Genomic DNA, 18,464 nt, shown 5'->3' on the forward strand with positions numbered 1-18,464 from the left:
CGTATCCAGAATTTGTTCTTGGGGGTCAAGTGGGGTCAGCTGGAATTGCTGCATTTATACAGTAGGGTGCATGAGATTATCGCCATCCTGAGAGCTGAGAGAGAGAGAGAGAGAGAGAGAGAGAGAGAGAGAGAGAGAGAGAGAGAGAGAGAGAGAGAGAGAGAATTCTTAACACGTCTCTTCTAGCCTAATACCTTTCTCCACCTTGGTTTCGACCCAAAAATAATCTACTATAAAAATTCTCCTTGCATTTTAATAAATTTTTATCTATCTATTTTTTAAAGTTTTCATTTTTACCAGTGTAACACGCACATATATACACAGTACAGAGTACACACACGTGTGTGTATGTGTTTATTTACTTATTCTTAATGTCTGTTTCATTTATCCTTGTTTCACTTTGATCACACACACACACACACAAACAAACATTTATAAGTATAGTATATTTGGATAGGTAGGTAGGTAGATAGATACGTAGATGACGAGAGAGAGAGATAGGAAGAATAGCCTCGGTGTAACTAATTTAATCAATTAATAGCATTATGAATCACTACTTAAGGAACACTGGAGTCATCTGAACACTCCAACAGGAAATAAATGAGGTATTACATGAGGCTGCAACCTAAAACATATTTCCACATCATCACTCAGGTGTTTCCACGTCTCGTTTGTTAATTTATACTTTAACTATACGCTAAAAGAAAGAGTGTGTTTGTATATATATGAAGATTTAGTTTTATCAATTTTCAGATGAAGAGAATGCTATATCCACTGTCACAAGACATTATTGTTATTGAGGTGTTATATTTTTTTTAACCAGTGAATATACTTTGTTATTTAAAGGGTTTGAAGTTTTGCTTGGCTTTTGAAATGAATTCCAGTGAAAACCTTACATTAAAAATGTGCCCTGCAGGGCGCAAGTGTAGACCTTGAAAAACTAATTATTATACCAACGGAAAGGTACTAGTACAGTAGATGCAAAAACTCAAGCTCACGCTTATGATATGTGACTCTTTCCCGACCCTCTCCCCCTAGGGCATGGAGGAATAACTTTGAGGTGCCATTACTTAATACAGAATTACAAGACCAGCAAATATGATGGACATTTTGAAGGGCGGAGGTGCGAGTGGAGGAACCATGACTCGCAGTGGAAGGCAGTGTGTCTCCGAAGCCGAGGATGGCCCCATGCGGAGCAAGAGAAGCGAGGGCGACGGAGATGAATCCGGTGGATGGGTCAGCGGTGAAGGGGGGGGTAGGAGGAGGAAGTCTGTAGGGGATGGAGATAATCCTCAGCTTCATCGCGGGGTGGGCGACGGTAAAGAGGGTGGGAGGGATGGGCCAAGATGGAGAGATTACGTAGATAGAAGAGACATCAAATCGTGGCTCTGGAAGAGGTTTTCAGATGACAAAAGTGGTTCCAAGGTGGATACTCAGGGGAAACCAGATGCATCTGTACCTACCAGCAGCACCAGTGCAGTTAGCAGGGAAGTTAATAAGTTGAGTACCTTCTATGTTGGCACATCACAAGTCAGCTCTGGACCATCTGTTCCTTTTCAGGAAAAGTCAGTCACGAAGCCAAGCGCACCAAAACCCGTTGCTCTTAAACCTGTGTGGTATCCTCCTTTGCCATCTTCAAAACCCAGTTTAAGATCTGACTTGGATGGAGGGAAAGCTTCATCAAAATCAGGCAACAAGACAGTAGATCGGTCAAGTCTGAAGTCGACAAAACTTGGTGCTTCCTCTGGTGGTCAGCGTCCTGCCCTGCTTCCAAAGAGTACAAAATCAGAGAATTCAGATGCGGCTCTTAAACCCGTGTATCAAGACATTATTCGCGGTGCTGGAACCGCTGTGACATCACAGCTATATGATCAACAAAGACAGCAAGAATATCAGCAGAGGTTGAAGTTGCACCAGCAACAGAAGTTGCAGTTGTACCAAGCACTGGTGAAGAGACGTGCATTGGCCAGCGCTGCAGAACCAGAGCAGCAGCAGTTGTCGTCACATCAGTTGAATCAGATAGGGAAGGCAGTTGATAGTGAACAGTGTGTTCAACAGAACCAAAATATTTTGAAAGATCAGTCAAACATATACCCTGTAAGAAAAGACCTAAAATTAGGAGCTCAGACTGAAGAAGTCTATCCTATTCAGAAAGTTTTGCGAAGTCAAATTTCTAGCGAAGTTTTTAATGATCAGAAACAGCAGGATTATCCTGGCCAGGAACAAAATACATTAACAACCTTTTCAAGTCAATATCCTACTCGGTTTGTTCAGCAAAATTCTTCAAATTGCACTCGACCCAGTTGGATTAAAGAAGGCAGTCAACCGCAGCATCATGCTGTGCTCAAGCAACAAGCACTTTATTCTGAAAAGACAGATGAAGTGAAACAATCCAATCAAGTTCAGAATTACCCTATGCAGAACAAGGAATCCAATCAGTTTACAGAACAAGTTTCAAATAAACAACCACATTCTCTTTCAACAAAGAATGACTTTGGAGCCAATTTATCTAAAAACTCAACTTCTCATCTGTTTCCTTCTGGACCTTCAGTGCAACCAGCTTACATAGCTAAGATGATTTCGAATACAAGTGTAGTCCCATGGTTACAACTTCTGCAGTCTCATGGCAATAATTTTACTCAAGCTTCTAAAGACAATAGTGCTGAAGTGATGCAAGGTTGCTTGTCAAAAAGCACTCAACAAAATGAGATGCCTCAGTCAGAAAATGTTTTTCGGTACTGCAAACCAGGTGCCAACGACTTGTATAAACAGAACTTGTGTGACTTCCGCGGTTCCAGCCATCCACCGCCCTCAAGGTATAATGTACCTGTTGGATCCAATGCACAAGAGAGAGGTGTAACAAAAGGTAATGTTCCTACACCAGTGCCCAGATCATTCAGTTTAGAGTCCAGTGTGCCAAGCATTCCTACTTCTGTCAAGTCATCTAGTGTTGATAAGCCCAAGGCACATTATGCTGTTTCTGCTACTGTAAGCTGTCCTACATCTCTTGTGGAAACAGCAACAACAAAATCTGTGGAGGCTTCTACTTCACACAGTCCATTTAATCCTTTCATCCATGATTTTAGTGCAACATCGTCAAACTGTATGTCCATCTCAACTCAATCAATTACAAAGTCCAATCTACCACCACCGAAACCCCCTCGTTTATGTCTTTTTTATGACGACCATCGTATTGAGAGTAAGCCTTCTTCAAAGTATTTGAGCGCTGATGTTTTTTCAAGCAAACCTGTTTATTTGAATCCACCTACAACCTCTGTTCAGGTATCCAAAAGTCTTGCGGCAAAACATGATCCATTCACTCCAGCAGGTGCTTCATCTAAAAGTTCTGCATTGAACCAGATGAATCCAAATTCCAAAACATCTATTGATGCCAGTGAGAAATTTGGAAATGCATTTGTCGAGCAATTCCATAAATTTTCTGTGAGAAACTCAAACCAGAATCTTATTAAATCAGACTTGCCAAAGGCAGAGAAAGTCAAGTCATCTTTTAAAATGTCTCTGAAGCCCCCTAATCCAAGGTATTGCCCATTGCGATCAAAAATTCCGCCGCCCAAGCCTAAGAGGAGCAGGAGATATTCCATCAACTCTAAAGTTCTCAGTCACCCTGTGAGTCACGTAAGAAGTTGTTCTCCAGGTCCTTTTATAAGACAGAATATATTGCATGGTTTATTGAATGAAAATGAGTTAAGCCACCTCTCAAAGAGGAAAGATGCTGTTCAACTGAAGCCTGAGAGCAAGGAGAAAGCTACAGGATCGATTAGGAGGGGTACTCTCCGACGCAACTCTCTCCGAACAGTCAATAGAAGGCAGCCCGTTCCTAAGAAAGGTATAATGAAACACCCAAACCAAAGAACCGGTGAAGTTGGACAAAGCCTACAGGTCAGCAAGATTCAGGAGCAGATTTGTCATTCAACAGCAGTCAACCAACCTATGAAAAGCAGAGTTCTATCGGCAAATAAAAATGAAAATCTAACGAAACCACCCATTAGGGACAAAGGGCTTGAGATGTTTGAAGAGAGAAATAGAAGACTGTCATTGGAGGAAGGCAGTGAAGATGAAAACATCAAGGAAGAAAAGACAGGCAAGGTATCGCTGGAGAGCTTTCGCAGGGAAGTCGTGAGAGAAGGAAGAGAAAAATTCATGGCACTGGAAGCTAAGAAAGAGAATATCTGTACGACTCTTCCCAGTGCTGAGAAAGTACTCCACCAGGAAACAGCTGAGAAGGCAGATGACATGATGAAATCGCAGCCTCCCCGCCACGTGCGATTTGGCGAAGTGACCAAGATATATGAATTTACAGAAGCTGCGAGGCTACGCTTAGCAGCTGCTAATAAGAACCCCACTGCGGGTATGAGGACTCCTCTGACAAGACACAGAAGAGTTGGGTCTGATCCTGTTTTAATTATGCCTGACCCTGACCCTGCACCATTATGTACCCCATCAGATCCTATTCACGAATCTCTCTTTTGTAAATCTCACAAAGCCAGGGAAACAGAGTACAACAGTGATACTTACGTCACAATGAGGGAGATTGCAGAACAGCCTAAGGTTCCTGGAGTGTACTTGGATGATGACTTTCAGATGATCCTTTGGGAAAAGCTTCGTCTCAAGCGGATCAAAGAGAACTTGAGGTCGTCGTCTAGCTGTGAAGATTTTTCCTCCGGCGATCGTTTCAGGGGTGAAAATCAGGCACGTTGTAATTCTGCCGCATCGGGTGCGTCCGACAAATGCCAAGGTTACCCAAGACCCTGGTTTACACCTGGACCCCATGCACCTCTGCAGAGGAGTGCTTCTGACAACATTGGCAGTCTGTGCCATCCACTGTACGAGAAAGATGATCCTGTTGCTCATTCATTCTGGCACTCGAAAGCACAGTCAGACTTAGCTGTGGAAATGAGTGGTTGCGACAGGAGTGCTGACGTACCAGACATGTTTGCAGATAATCCCATGTACGGACAAATTTATCCCAATGATGTAATGCCAAAAACCAGTACACTTTCCTCTGTTCCACGTAGAGCTATCGCTTCACATCAAAATTATGACTGTGTTAAAAAATTTCTGTCCAGTTCCGTTACGCCTCGCGGATCAAATCACACTAAAATAACAGAAATTGCAAGGTGTATGTGTCCAGAATGTGGCCCAAATATTCCAAAGCAGAATAAATTTGGGTGTTACGACAGTGATACCTGTCGTCCAAGTGCTGTACATAAGCTCATAGCTACGTTTGACGGGCCGTGCGTCAATCAGCCATCAAGAAGTAGTCCTCCCCAGAATGTTGGCTACCAAGGCAAACAGCCATTACATAGGTCCCCTAGATTTAGTCGAGGTTTTTTGCACGGCCATGGCTTCAGCAATTCATCTTTCCAAGGCAACCTGCGCTCTAGTCCCAGCCCTCCAAAGAGACCCCCGAAATTTTATATATCGGAATCCGAAAGTGAAAACGAGAACGCCAACCACCCTGCGGAAGAGACTCGTTTCAACGTGTTAAGAGAAATCAACAAAGAGTCCTCGGATGAACCTGAGTGGAGAGTTTCGATCTTGCAGGCGCTGAAGAGCTTGGAAGAAAGTGGCAAAACGCGAACGGCTGTCAGTGCATCGGTGACCATGACCAAAGTCAGCCCGTCTTGTCACGTGACAAACTGGCCCACCGACGCTCAGACCCCTGATGTGATGAGACGCCCCGCATTGGTCAGGTCTTTATCTGGTCCAGACGTCTTGGAATCGTGCAATGCCCACAACATGTCAGTCACTCGTCCCCCTCTCACCCACAAGCCCTTACGCCACACTGCCTCCCAGTCGTGCGTGTCCTCGCCGAAGTGTCAGGATCGACTCGATCGCAGAAAGTTCTGGCCTCAGAATCCACCTGTTCCTGCTGTAGACGACAGAGGGACCACAACAGTGACCTATGCCAACGATCCCTTCGTGGGGTCGTCCAGCTTTGACGCTGCTGAAGCCTCCCACTTCTATGATCAGGTCAAAACGCCGCCCCAGCATCTGCGGACGTCTTCCCTCGGGGAAGACGTTTCAGCCACGGTGCACGGCGGTCACGTGCATTCACGTGCATCTTCTCTCGTGCAGCCGGGTCCTGCGTCCGTGTGCGAGAATAGATGCGACAGAATTGCTTCTGAAGGCGCTGCCGAGTGCCCCCTGGCCACCAGTTCGCCCAAGACGCCTAGGAGGTCTTTTGACAGGTATTTGTACTTGGTAGTTTTCTGTAGGTGAAGCTCCTTAAAGATTTGCATTTATATTTGTCTATTTATTACCTGTGAGGATTAATAAATGACTTGCATTTTTATGTTTTAGTTTGCTATTTTATTCTTTCTTTTTTTACTAAGTGATCTCTTCTTTCTTTCTGTATTTCATATTATCTTCAGTTACTACTTCCTAATGAACACCCTATTTTTTGGAAAATTGTATTTCAAGTCAGTGGACCCTGTGGTGGAGGACTTGTTCCATGTGAATAGGTTTCACCTACTGAATAATAATAATAATAATAATAATAATAATAATAATAAAGGTAAATAATGGTAGAGTATGTTAATGAAATTACGTAAAATATAAACCAGAATTTGAATAACAAAAGTTTGCAAACTTTGCAAACCTCAGGCGAGGAGAGATTAGTCGAAGAAGCATTTGTTTTCTTTGGATTGTGTCTCAGATAAAATAAGAAGCCTTAAAAAAAAAAAAAAAGTATTCAGACGACACTCGGAGCTGCACTACAATACAGTCTGTGTTCCTTGGACTATAACGGACTGAAAGGTAAAATCTTTAAAATCTATTCACGAGTGATGACGCGCAATATTAGTAACAGACGAACAAAATTGAACATACCATCTGTAATGAAGGTAATAAGATATTGTATGCTTTCAAGCAGAAAATAGTAATAATATCTTAAGAATAACAGAAACAAATCCACAGTCATGCATGGGTACAAATAAATTTAGGAATAAATCTATACAGAGCTTTCTGGAATCGGCTCGATTCCCAATTTTAATTGGGGGGAGTCTAACAGATTCCCGAGAGCTCTACTGTAGAGATTTGTTTGCGAATACATTTCTACCCATACATAACTGTGGGTTTATTTCTTCATTTGAATATTAATGCCACTATGAGTGTTTTTTTTTTAAGTAGATGCGAATAGTTGTATTTAAATGTCAAAACTGAATATGTTTTCATAATACGTACATTTTAAATCCTTTAGAGGAAAAAGGGGATTATCATAATTGAAAGCAAGACGAACTTGTCGAAACAGAGATGAGAATGGTAGACAAGGAACTGAAGAATGGCCGTCATTACGATTGCTAACCATTGACACACTCGGTAGGTCTCAGCGGTAGTCCTTCCCGAATCTCATACGCCTTTGTAGATTACCAAGCCTTCATCTCTAGAACCTTCCCTTGTCTGTCACTGAGACACACACCAACACACACACCTGCAGTTTGCACCTTGAATTGATGTGCCGCTATAGCAATTGTCTATGAGTAACCAACCTCCCCCCATAAGGAAGTCATAAAGAGATAAACTTAAGTGCAATTTAATAATATTCCCCGCGAAGTGTCACACCTAGGGCGAAATTATTTAGTAATCATGGGTAGGCCATTTAACAGTTTGCAGGTTGGTGTCACCCCCCCCCCCCCCCTCTCTCTCTCTCTCTCTCTCTCTCTCTCTCTCCTCCTGCTCTCTCTCTCTCTCTCTCTCTCTGGGATACTTGAGACCTTCGTGTTTGTCCTTCAGTGCCGTATTTGTGAATATTTTAAACAACAGTATCGTCTAATTTGCAGGAAACCACTAAACCTTTTTGATGCATTAAATATGTCAGTGGTGAGTCCACAAGACCCAGTTTGATCAAGTTATTATTATTATTATTATTATTATTATTATTATTATTATTATTATTATTATTATTATTATTATTATTATTATTATTCACAAGCGACTCTACCATGGCATGCTTCGTCTTTATATACAGGCAGTATAATGGCATACGACGTGGAATGTGGGTGGAGCATTTCTGGACTCTTAGTTCTCAACAGAGAGAGAGAGAGAGAGAGAGAGAGAGAGAGAGAGAGAGAGAGAGAGTTTGAAGGTGTGCAATGAGAAAGAGAGACATGAACTTCTTTTTCAAGTTCTGGACACCCAAACGAAAGTCATACTGTTACTGCGGAGAGAGAGAGAGAGAGAGAGAGAGAGACTCCCAATTTTAATGTTTTACGAATACTTAAGAAACGAATAACTCTTCAAAACAATGTGCTAACGTGGAAGACAGAGAGATGAAATGATAACGATGTGATGAGAGAGAGAGAGAGAGAGAGAGAGAGAGAGAGAGAGAGAGAGAGAGAGAGAGAGAGAGAGAGAGAGAGAGAGAGACGTCCCAGAGGAATGAAAGAGATTTGAAAGCTTTCCATATTGTGGAAGAAGTAGAGGGAAAGAGAGAAAGAGGACGGAAGCGATAGGGCCAGATGTGGTCGAGAGGTTTCTTGGAATGTGTTTTAGGATACCGTAATAAACCCTCCCCCCCCCCCCCCCCTTCCCCCCCCCCTCCCACCCTTTGACTTAGTATGTCGTATATCATTATCTGTGGCAAATATCTTTCATGCAAGGAAGGGTGGTAGGTGTCATAATGAACTCAAGTTATAGAGGAGTATTTTTGTTCTATAACGGAATAATTATTGCTATGGTGTAAAAGGCTGTGATATCAGAAGATTGAGAGGAATATCCATGTGTAATAAAAATAAAATATTAAACGGAGACACAAGAATAATAGACTAATACCAACAGGGAAGATAAGATAGAAAGCACGGAAATATATTAAGTTAGAAGCAATACAAATCAGAATAAGTGAGGCATTCGCACTTAAGTAGAAAACGCTACAAATCTATTTCTAAGCTTTGTTCATCACCTTGAAAACTTAACCCAGTTTAGAGATGAATCTGGAATAACCTCAAAATTTGAATTTGCATCTGGAATCATCCCCAAGTTTGAATTTGAATCTGGAATCATCTCAAAGTTTGAATTTGAATCTGGAATAACCTCAAAGTTTTAATTTGAATCTGGAATCATACCTAAGTTTGAATTTGAATCTGGAATCATACCCAAGTTTGAATTTGAATCTGGAATCATCTCAAAGTTTGAATTTGAATCTGGAATAACCTCAAAGTTTTAATTTGAATCTGGAATCATTTCAAAGTTTGAATTTGAATCTGGAATAGCCTCAAAGTTTGAATTTGAATCTGGAATCATCTCAAAGTTGGCTAAATCGTCTTTGGTGTGTAGTCCTTAATTCTACAGAATCTCATAAAAATCTCGCCATAGATTTTTGAAATTGATCGTGAACAAGTAACTAACAGTCGCATAGGCACCTGATTGCATCATCTTTATCAATTTTATATGTATATGTATTATATATATAATCAACGACCTGCAGTTGTTACGTATGTTATCACATTTTTCAAAGGAATTGTAGATGTCAGTGTCATGCATATTTTCATTTTATAACCTCTTAATTGATACTAATGATAGCGTTGCCTCATTCCTGTTTCGATTTCCTGCGTTGATGTCCGTCTGTAAAGTAATTAAAGAAGGTACTATGACCTCCATCAACGTATTAGGACAGAGGTTTTGGATTCACCTGGTGTTTGATTTCGTTTCATATCTGGCCGTGTAATATCTCTAGATTTTATGGGCGGATTTAACTGGAGGGGTCGGCTATGGGCCGATGGAGAGGTGTTCAAAGTTTAGGGTGGTTCCGGATGTGGATCAGTGATTGTGTTATTTCAACGTCCGAGGAGGGCTATATTCTTCTTCTCTTTCATTATATGCATCATTTTGCATAGGATTTGCATTTACATATTTTAGTTGCGGTGTTTCGTAACTTTTCCTCGTTTCAATGTATATTTATGAACAGTTGTACTATTCTCTCTCTCTCTCTCTCTCTCTCTGCCAATCCATATTACCTACATAACATCACCTGGGTTGGTTTTAGTATTATATGCTGGTAAGCCTTAACGCGTTCTGTTATGTATTGAGAAATCTGTATTTGCTACAATAATTTCAGTATTATAGGGGTCCCCTCCTTAACCCCCACCTCTCTCTCTCTCTCTCTCTCTCTCTCTCGTAGTAGCCATCTTGCTTGGTGAGACGTTCCCGCGTGAAGTCAGATTAATCAACAGATATCACAAGTTTATCGGTGATAAGATTAGAGTGAAAATAGTAGGATAAAGCGTCTTCTAAGTTAGTTTATCAAGTGTAATACTGTAAATCAGAACAAGATGGCAGTAAGTTCCAACTGCGGGAAGAAATGGCGTAATTTAGCTTGCTTGGCGGATTCGCAATACGATGAGGTAGCAGGAAGGGAACTGGCATTTCTCATCTATGAAATCAGCAACAGTCCTAACCAAAAAGATACAAAAGCATTCATAGATATATTAGAAGGATATAATCCTTCAAACTGGAACAAATCTAATGAAAACATATTGAAAATAATTGAAGAAGTTCCAAATAAAATCCAAGTGGTCAAGAGACTCATAAAGAAAATATACATAAACCAACATATTCCGACAAAGAAAATGAATAAGGTGAATCTTGTGAATATCCTAATTGATGCATTAGGAAAAAGAATGCCAAAAGCATGCAAACTGTGTAAGGTTTGGTATAGCATAGTCAATCCACAAAACCTAATCAGAAAATGTGCTGCATGCAACATTCCGACCCATCCACAGTGTGCTGAGGTAATGCAAGATTTGAGAAAAGATACAAGAATTTTTTGTTCAACATGTCTATCATGGATAGACAATGTTATTAAATCAAGATTGAATGTACAAATAGTTGAGGATGAAGAAGAAGAAGAAGAAGAAGAAGAAGAGGAAAATGGAAGAGAAGTAAACAAAAATTAAATGGCAGAAACAAATAAGGAAAACAAAAAGAACAAGCATAAAAGGGGGTGTGGATGCAGAGATACTCATTGATACTACATATGAGGCAATAAAGCAGCATACCTACGAAGAAATAAATTACGATATGACAACAGAAAAGCAAATCCCTAAGAGGCTCTACCAGATCTACACAATGACGGGAAAGAGGAAAAAATAGACAAGAAAAGACAAAATCTGCAACCTTTTGAAAAGAGGGAATTGCAGATTTGGAGAAAGATGTTACTACAAACATCCTAAGGTATGTCACAACTATGAAATATATGGTTAATGTGCATACCTAGATGGCTATGGGGATGATTGCAGAGATCTGCATCCAAAATATGCAAAACCTAAAAGAAGGGAAAAGGATATAAGTTCGCACAAAAAATGCAAATATATGCACCCTGTAGCCATGAATCATAATCAAATAATTAACCAACCAAGTAATAAAATCCAAAATAAGAAAGAAACAAATAAAGAGAGAAATCAAGAATATCAGGTAAAAGAGAAAAAACAAACCACCAATGAGATATGCAGAGGTGTCAGCAAAAAATTTCAAAGCATCAGCTCCGAAATTCTACTCAAGAGATAGTAACTGTATTTATTATGCAAGAGGATATTGCAGAAACGGAGAAAATTGCAGATTCAGACACAAAATGAATAATTATGATGAAGGAGATCAAATATTATGGAAAAGTTGGATTTTTTAATGTCAGAATTTCTGGAAATGAAAAAAGAACAACATCACCAGAACAGGAAAGAGACATGGGAAAATCCTTATTACTACCAATATTAAATGAAGGAGAAAAAGAAAAACACGCAAACCATCATAGTGATGAATGCGCAGGGTTAGTTACGAGTAACTTAAAAAGAAAAATAGAGTACTTAGAAGAACTAACCCAAATTGAAAAGAAAAATAGATAAAATGAATATAAGTGAAAACTGGTATTCCCAAGAGAACTGGGAATGATGATCAAATAAAGGGTTCCAAACTTATAGATCAGATAGAAAAAATAGGAATCAAGGGGAACCGCAATATATGGGAAAGACAAAAACAAGGGAAAAAAATATATGAGAAATATAGTAACTCAGAATGTGAACTAATAGCGGTAGAATTTGAATCTGAAAAATTAATGAACAGTAATATATAGACTCCTAATACTAAAGATTTGACTTAATAATTGAAAATTGGATGATATATGTAGAAATCACAAGGACTGGACTATTCTCCTATCTGGTGACTTCAACTTTGCCTTTCGTAGAATGGAAAGAACGAATAGGAGATTGTGGTTGTACTTATACATATAAAAAAGAGAGTAATAGTAGTGCAGAAGATATGAGGCAATTTGAAAAGCTATTAGATATGCTACTAGAATACAAACATTCAACAAATAAATCACCTGCCAACAAGAAAGGAAAATACTTTAGACCTAGTATTTGTGAACGAGATGAATTATGTTAAAGAAATAATAGTTTATAATGCGAGTATTTTCAGACCATAATGTCATAGAAATTAACAGTTCATTCCAAAGCAAGTGAAAACAGAGATAAGCAAGAAATGAAAAAGTGGAAGGATATGGAAAATACAACTTCTACAGTAAAAAATATAAAATGGTCAGAAATAAATGAAGAATTAAACAAAGATTGGGATAACATTTTCGTAAGTGATGACATAAGGGTAAATACGGAGATATTATATAAAATTATTTGGAGAAAATAGTGGATAAATATATACCGAAGAAGAAAAGTAAACATCATTCATGCATACCAAGAGACAGAAGGATCTTGTTCCAGAAAATCAGAAAGTGGAAAAAAGGTCTTGCAAAAGAAAAAATGCATGAAAAGTTATAGAACTAAAAAGTAGATAGAAAATGCAGAACAAAAGATTATACAATCAAAAAGAAAATTGAAAAACGGACGGTTGGAAGAAAAAACCCTATTAAATATCAAGCAAAACCCCAAACTATTATACTCATATGCGAAGAAGATGAATAAAAGAAGAATAGAAATAGGCCCTCTAAGAATTGAAGGGAGATTAACGAATGAAAAAAAGGAAATTTTTTTGCAAACATACTGGCAGAACGATATAAGAGAGAATTCACCCCTAGAATAGATAATGAAGATAATGATATAGAAGTAAGGGACGAAAATAGTGAATATTTAGCTGACATAGAAATTAATGAAGCTGATATTGTGCAGGCAATTAATGAAATTAAAAATGGAGCTGCTGCAGGGCCTGATGGAGTCCTGCTATTTTGTTAAAGAAAGTAGTTCATTCTATCGCAAAGCCACTTGCAATATTATTAAGACAAAGTGTAGATACAGGCAAGATTTATGATGAGCACAAATTAGCATATATCACCCCTACTTTCAAAAGTGGATCAAGACTAGAGGCAAGTAATTATAGGCCTGTGAGTCTAACATCACATATTATGAAAGTGTATGAAAGGGTAATGAAGAAAAATATTATGAAACATTTTAATAAAAAACTTAATTTGTTTAATATAGGGAACAAACACGTTTCGTACCCGGAAAAAAGTACACAAACCCAACTGTTAGTCCACCGTGAGAACATATTCAAAAATATGAAAAGCGGAAATGAAAACAGAAGTGGTTTCTTATCTAGACTTTGCAACAAAAGCTTTTGACAAAGTAGACCATAATATATTAGCAAAGAAAATTAGAAAACACAATATCGTAGAGATAAAGTAGGAAGATGGTTAAAAGAATTTTTACACAACAGAAAACAGATAGTTATTGCAAACGATGAGAAATCGGATGAAACCAAGGTAATATCCGGTGTCCCACAACGGTACGGTGTTAGCTGCAATACTGTTTGTTATTATGATTGAAGACATAGACAGTAATGTTAAGGATTCGGTAGTGAGTAGTTTCGCAGATGACACAAGAATAAGTAGAGAAATTACTTGTGATGAAGATAGGAACGCGCTACAAAGAGACCTTAACAAAGTATATGATTGGGCAGAGGAAAATAGGATGGTATTTAACTCTGATAAATTTGAATCAATAAATTATGGAGACAGAGAAAGAAAGCTATATGCATATAGGGGACCTAATAATGAGACAATCACAAATAAGGAAGCAGTTAAAGACCTTGGTGTGATGATGAATAGGAACATGTTATGCAATGATCAAATAGCAATTCTTTTGGCAAAATGTAAAGCAAAAATGGAATGTTGTTACGGCACTTCAAAACAAGGAAACGCTGAACACATGATTATGCTTTATAAAACATATGTTCGTAGTCCACTTGAATATTGCAATATGATATGGTACCCACACTATCAAAAGGATATTGCACAAATAGAGAGTGTACAAAGGTCCTTTACAGCTAGAATAGAAGAAGTTAAGGACCTTGACTACTGGGAAAGACTACAATCCTTAAAATTATATAGTCTAGAAAGGAGAAGAGAACGCTACATGATAATTCAGGCATGGAAACAGATAGAAGGAATAACAGAAAATATCATGGAACTAAAAATATCAGAAAGAGCAAGCAGAGGTAGATTAATAGTGCCCAAAACTATACCAGGAAAAATAAGGAAAGCACACAGGACATTAATCCACTACGCACCAGCATCGATAATGCAGCGTCCTATTCAATGGCGTTTGCCAGCTCATCTGAGGAATATATCAGGAGTGAGCGTAGATGTGTTTAAGAATAAGCTCGACAAATATCTAAACTGCATCCCAGACCATCCAAGATTGGAAGATGCAAAGTATACCGGAAGATGTACTAGCAACTCTCTGGTAGACATTAGAGGTGCCTCACAATGAGGGACCTGGGGCAACCCGAACGAACTGTAAGGTCTGTAAGGTAAGGTAAGGTCTCTCTCTCTCTCTCTCTCTCTCTCTCTCTCTCTCTCTCTCTCTCTCTCTCTCATTTTGTTAGGTATTAGTGTATTGTCTCCTGCGTAAATTTTTTCGTAATTATTGCTGTATAATTACAGTTTATGATGGGTTATACAAAGGTGTGACAACCTCATTATCTGGCGATTATATTATAATAATATATTTATTAGGGTCCCAAGGTCGTCAGGGGTCAGGTCAATCCAGTAGTGGATTTTGTGTCTAAAAAGACCTGATTTGTGAATGTTAAAACATCACCAGTTAGAGGGAGAGCTTTAGAACATTTATATTGAATGTTTTTGTGAGGCGTATTTCTGAAGCCTTTCAAGAAATTCAAGATGATAGAGTGTTGCTTCAAATAGATTATTATTATTATTATTATTATTATTATTATTATTATTATTTATTATTATTATTATTATTATTCTGTACTCGTGAAGTCATTTGAATTCTTTCATAAAATTCTGATCAAGTTTTACTTTAAATATTAACCGTAGAAAAGTAACTAGTATGTTTGTGGAACTTAATGCACACACGCAGAGAGAGAGAGAGAGAGAGAGAGAGAGAGAGAGAGAGAGAGAGAGAGAGAGAGAGAGAGAGATCCTGTCTCCACGGTATATAATATTAATATTTGAAGAAGTTCGTCTTAATAGGTACACGTCACTATTACTGTCTTGTCATTATTACCTAAACTTCATCTAACCCTGCCTTATAACACTATATTCGCAACTGTAAATGTAAATAAATGTAAATTACTTTTTTTTTTTGAGACCAGAAAACCAACAAATTCACAAAGGTTAAAGAAGTTAAGAAAATGGCTCCACCTATTTTCCAAAACGGATGTTAAAAATAAAAATCAGGGGGGAATGATTGTTGTTTAACCCTTTTTTTTTGTTTATCAGTTTATTCGTCATATAAAATCTAGTTTACTTGAAAAATAAAATGTGTCTTAACAAGAGGGCGTGTTGGTATGCTCTCTCTCGCCTCTCTCTCTCTCTCTCTCTCTCTCTCTCTCTCATCATGTGGTTACTTTTCCCTTGTAGCCAGATTTTGACCCGAAAAAAAAATTCTAGGGTATAATTTTTTAAGGTGCTAGATTTTCGCCCTTTTAAAATATATTTTAAAAGTTTTGAAATTTAGCTATTTGATTAATAATAATAATAATAATAATAATAAGAATAATAATAATAATAATAATAATAATTTAAAAATCCTCATAGTAGCACGAGTCTTCAAATGAAGCAAATCCACAGTTATGTAAATGTATATATTTGAATTTAAAAACAGCAAGGATAGCTTTCGGAATCTGTTCGGTTCCCCTTATCAATCTGATAACGGGAACCGAACAGATTCCCGAAAGCTATCTTTGCTGTTTTTAAACTGAAATATATGTACATTTACATAACTGTGGATTTGCTTCTTCAATAATAATAATAATAATAATAATAATAATATAATAATAATAATAATAATAATAATAATAATAATAATAATAATAATAATAATAATAATTTCCACGGGCATATCCCATATCTTTCTTATTTCTATTTTCAGGTCTTGATACTTATCCAGAAAGAAAGGGAAAAAATGAATAAGTATGAAGACCTGAAAATAGAAATAAAAAGGATATGGGATATGCCAGTGGAAATTGTACCCATAATCATAGGAGCACTAGGCACGATCCCAAGATCCCTGAAAAGGAATCAGGAAAAGAAAAACGAAATAGGCTGAAAGTAGCTCCAGGACTCATGCAGAAGAGATGTGATCCTCTTAAAAACGGGCGCACATAGTAAGAAGAGTGATGGACTTCCTAAGTGAGGCAGGGATGGCAAACCCGGAACCCCACACTATAAATACCACCCAGTCGAATTGGAGGACTGGGATAGAGCAAAAAAAAAAAAAAAAATAATAATAATAATACTTCAGCCCCAAACTAAGTGAATTTTCTAGGAATGCCGCCGGAATGGGAATCATATAACATGGCGAAAGTTACTGCAGTGGGAATCTGATATTTTGGAATCGGGCGAGACTTAATTACAGCTTAACGAGTTCACTGGCTTTTTTTTTTTTTTTTTTTTTGGGGTGGGGGGGGGGAAGGTATGGAGGACTGGCAGAATAAGGCCGAAGGGAACTGGAATCAGAATCGGATATATCGGGAATTTAAGATATACACTCACACAATTATTAATTTACACCGAGAATTAGATATACTTTTTCATTTACGTCACGAACTGTAACTTTACTTACCATGGCCTCTCTCTCTCTCTCTCTCTCTCTCTCTCTCTCTCTCTCTCTCTCTCTCTCTCTCTCTCTACTGACCCAGGGGCTTTTAGCAGCAGTACCCCCCGTGGGCGTATCAGGCACGCAACCTTTAGGGCGTGTTACGCACGCCTGATCATACAAGTGAAAGGTAGTACTTTGATAGCGTTCCCTTGATATTACACCATCGAGTAAATTTTAGTTCAAGGTTATCATTGTTATTATTATTAAATTTATTAACACTTCCATCAAGTTTTTTTTATTTTATTTTTTTTATAAATTTATCAAGTTTCCTTTTTGCTTTTAGTTTTTAGCTTAATCATTTTTCACACTTATTAGTTTTTAGCTTAAATATATAAAGAGATATGTTTTACACAGTAGAATCGTAATTGCACTTCGCAGAGTTGAATTCACATTCTGAAAATGTAAGTGCTCATTACAGAAGTTTATTTTACGTCTTACAAACGTAAATGCATTTTTAGAATTCAGTCGTGAATTCATCCGTGCATATTACGAAATTTGATCATGTATCTTGAAAGTGCTAATGGAAATAATGCATTTTTATCTTGGGAAAGAATGCCTTTTGCAGAGTTGCTTGTATAGCTAAGATACTCCTTATAGTTTACAAAATCCTTATCTGGAGTACCCAGTTGCAGAGGTGAATTTATATATTGAAAACAATGGGTTGTATAAAATTGAGTTGATATCTTCGAAGCATGATGCATTTTATGAATTTGAATTTGTATGTTGAAAACGTGAGGCAATTCACAAGGTTGAATTTATATATTGAAAGCCAAATTCATTTTACAACTTTGATTTTGTTGCATCTTGAAATATAATTCATTTTATAAAGTTGAATTTACATCTTGGAAACATGATGCATTTGGAAAGTTGAATCTCCAAAACGTATTGCATTCTACAAAGTTAAGTGATCTTGAAGAATAACGCGTTTTCACAAATTTGAATTTGTGTATTGATAACATAGTGCATTTTACAAAGCTGAATTTATATTTTTGAAACATAAGTACCTTGTACAGAGTTCAATTTATACCGTGAAAACATTAAACACTAAAGTTATTACTTGGAAAACATAAAACATTACACAGTGTGAATCTGTAAATTTATAACTTAGCCCCATAATTACATTTCACAAAGCAGAATTCTCTTTTAACTTTTTTTTTTTAGATTTCATGGTGTGTGTGTGTGTACCATGCTTGAGATTAGCCAGGCGTATCCAGTTAATGAGAGGGACTGCAAGGGGGTAGGGGTGTAAAGCAAGCCCTTAAAGGGGTGGGGAGGGGAGGGGGGGGGGGCTGTTTGAGTAAATGATGTTTTTGGGAGATGTGAAGTCAACCGTTGCACGTCCAAGGAAGCGTGTTGATGTGCCGTGGGAAGGGAAAACTA

At 37.9% G+C, this 18,464-nt stretch overlaps 1 protein-coding gene across 6 annotated transcripts in view; it reads left to right on the forward strand.

Annotated features, from left to right (window-relative positions):
- The window catches only part of LOC135205295 (uncharacterized), an 85,771-nt gene that overhangs the window by 2,409 nt on the left and 64,898 nt on the right, over positions 1 to 18,464 (forward strand). For all 6 annotated transcript variants that reach the window (XM_064235690.1, XM_064235687.1, XM_064235692.1 and 3 more), the window contains one exon: positions 754 to 6,212. In XM_064235690.1, coding sequence (XP_064091760.1) covers positions 1,099 to 6,212 — 5,114 coding nt within the window. In that variant the 5' untranslated portion in view covers positions 754 to 1,098. Of the gene's footprint in view, positions 1 to 753; positions 6,213 to 18,464 lie in introns of those variants that run through there.

This window comes from Macrobrachium nipponense, chromosome 49 (assembly GCF_015104395.2).
Source record: "Macrobrachium nipponense isolate FS-2020 chromosome 49, ASM1510439v2, whole genome shotgun sequence".
NCBI lineage: Eukaryota > Metazoa > Arthropoda > Malacostraca > Decapoda > Palaemonidae > Macrobrachium > Macrobrachium nipponense.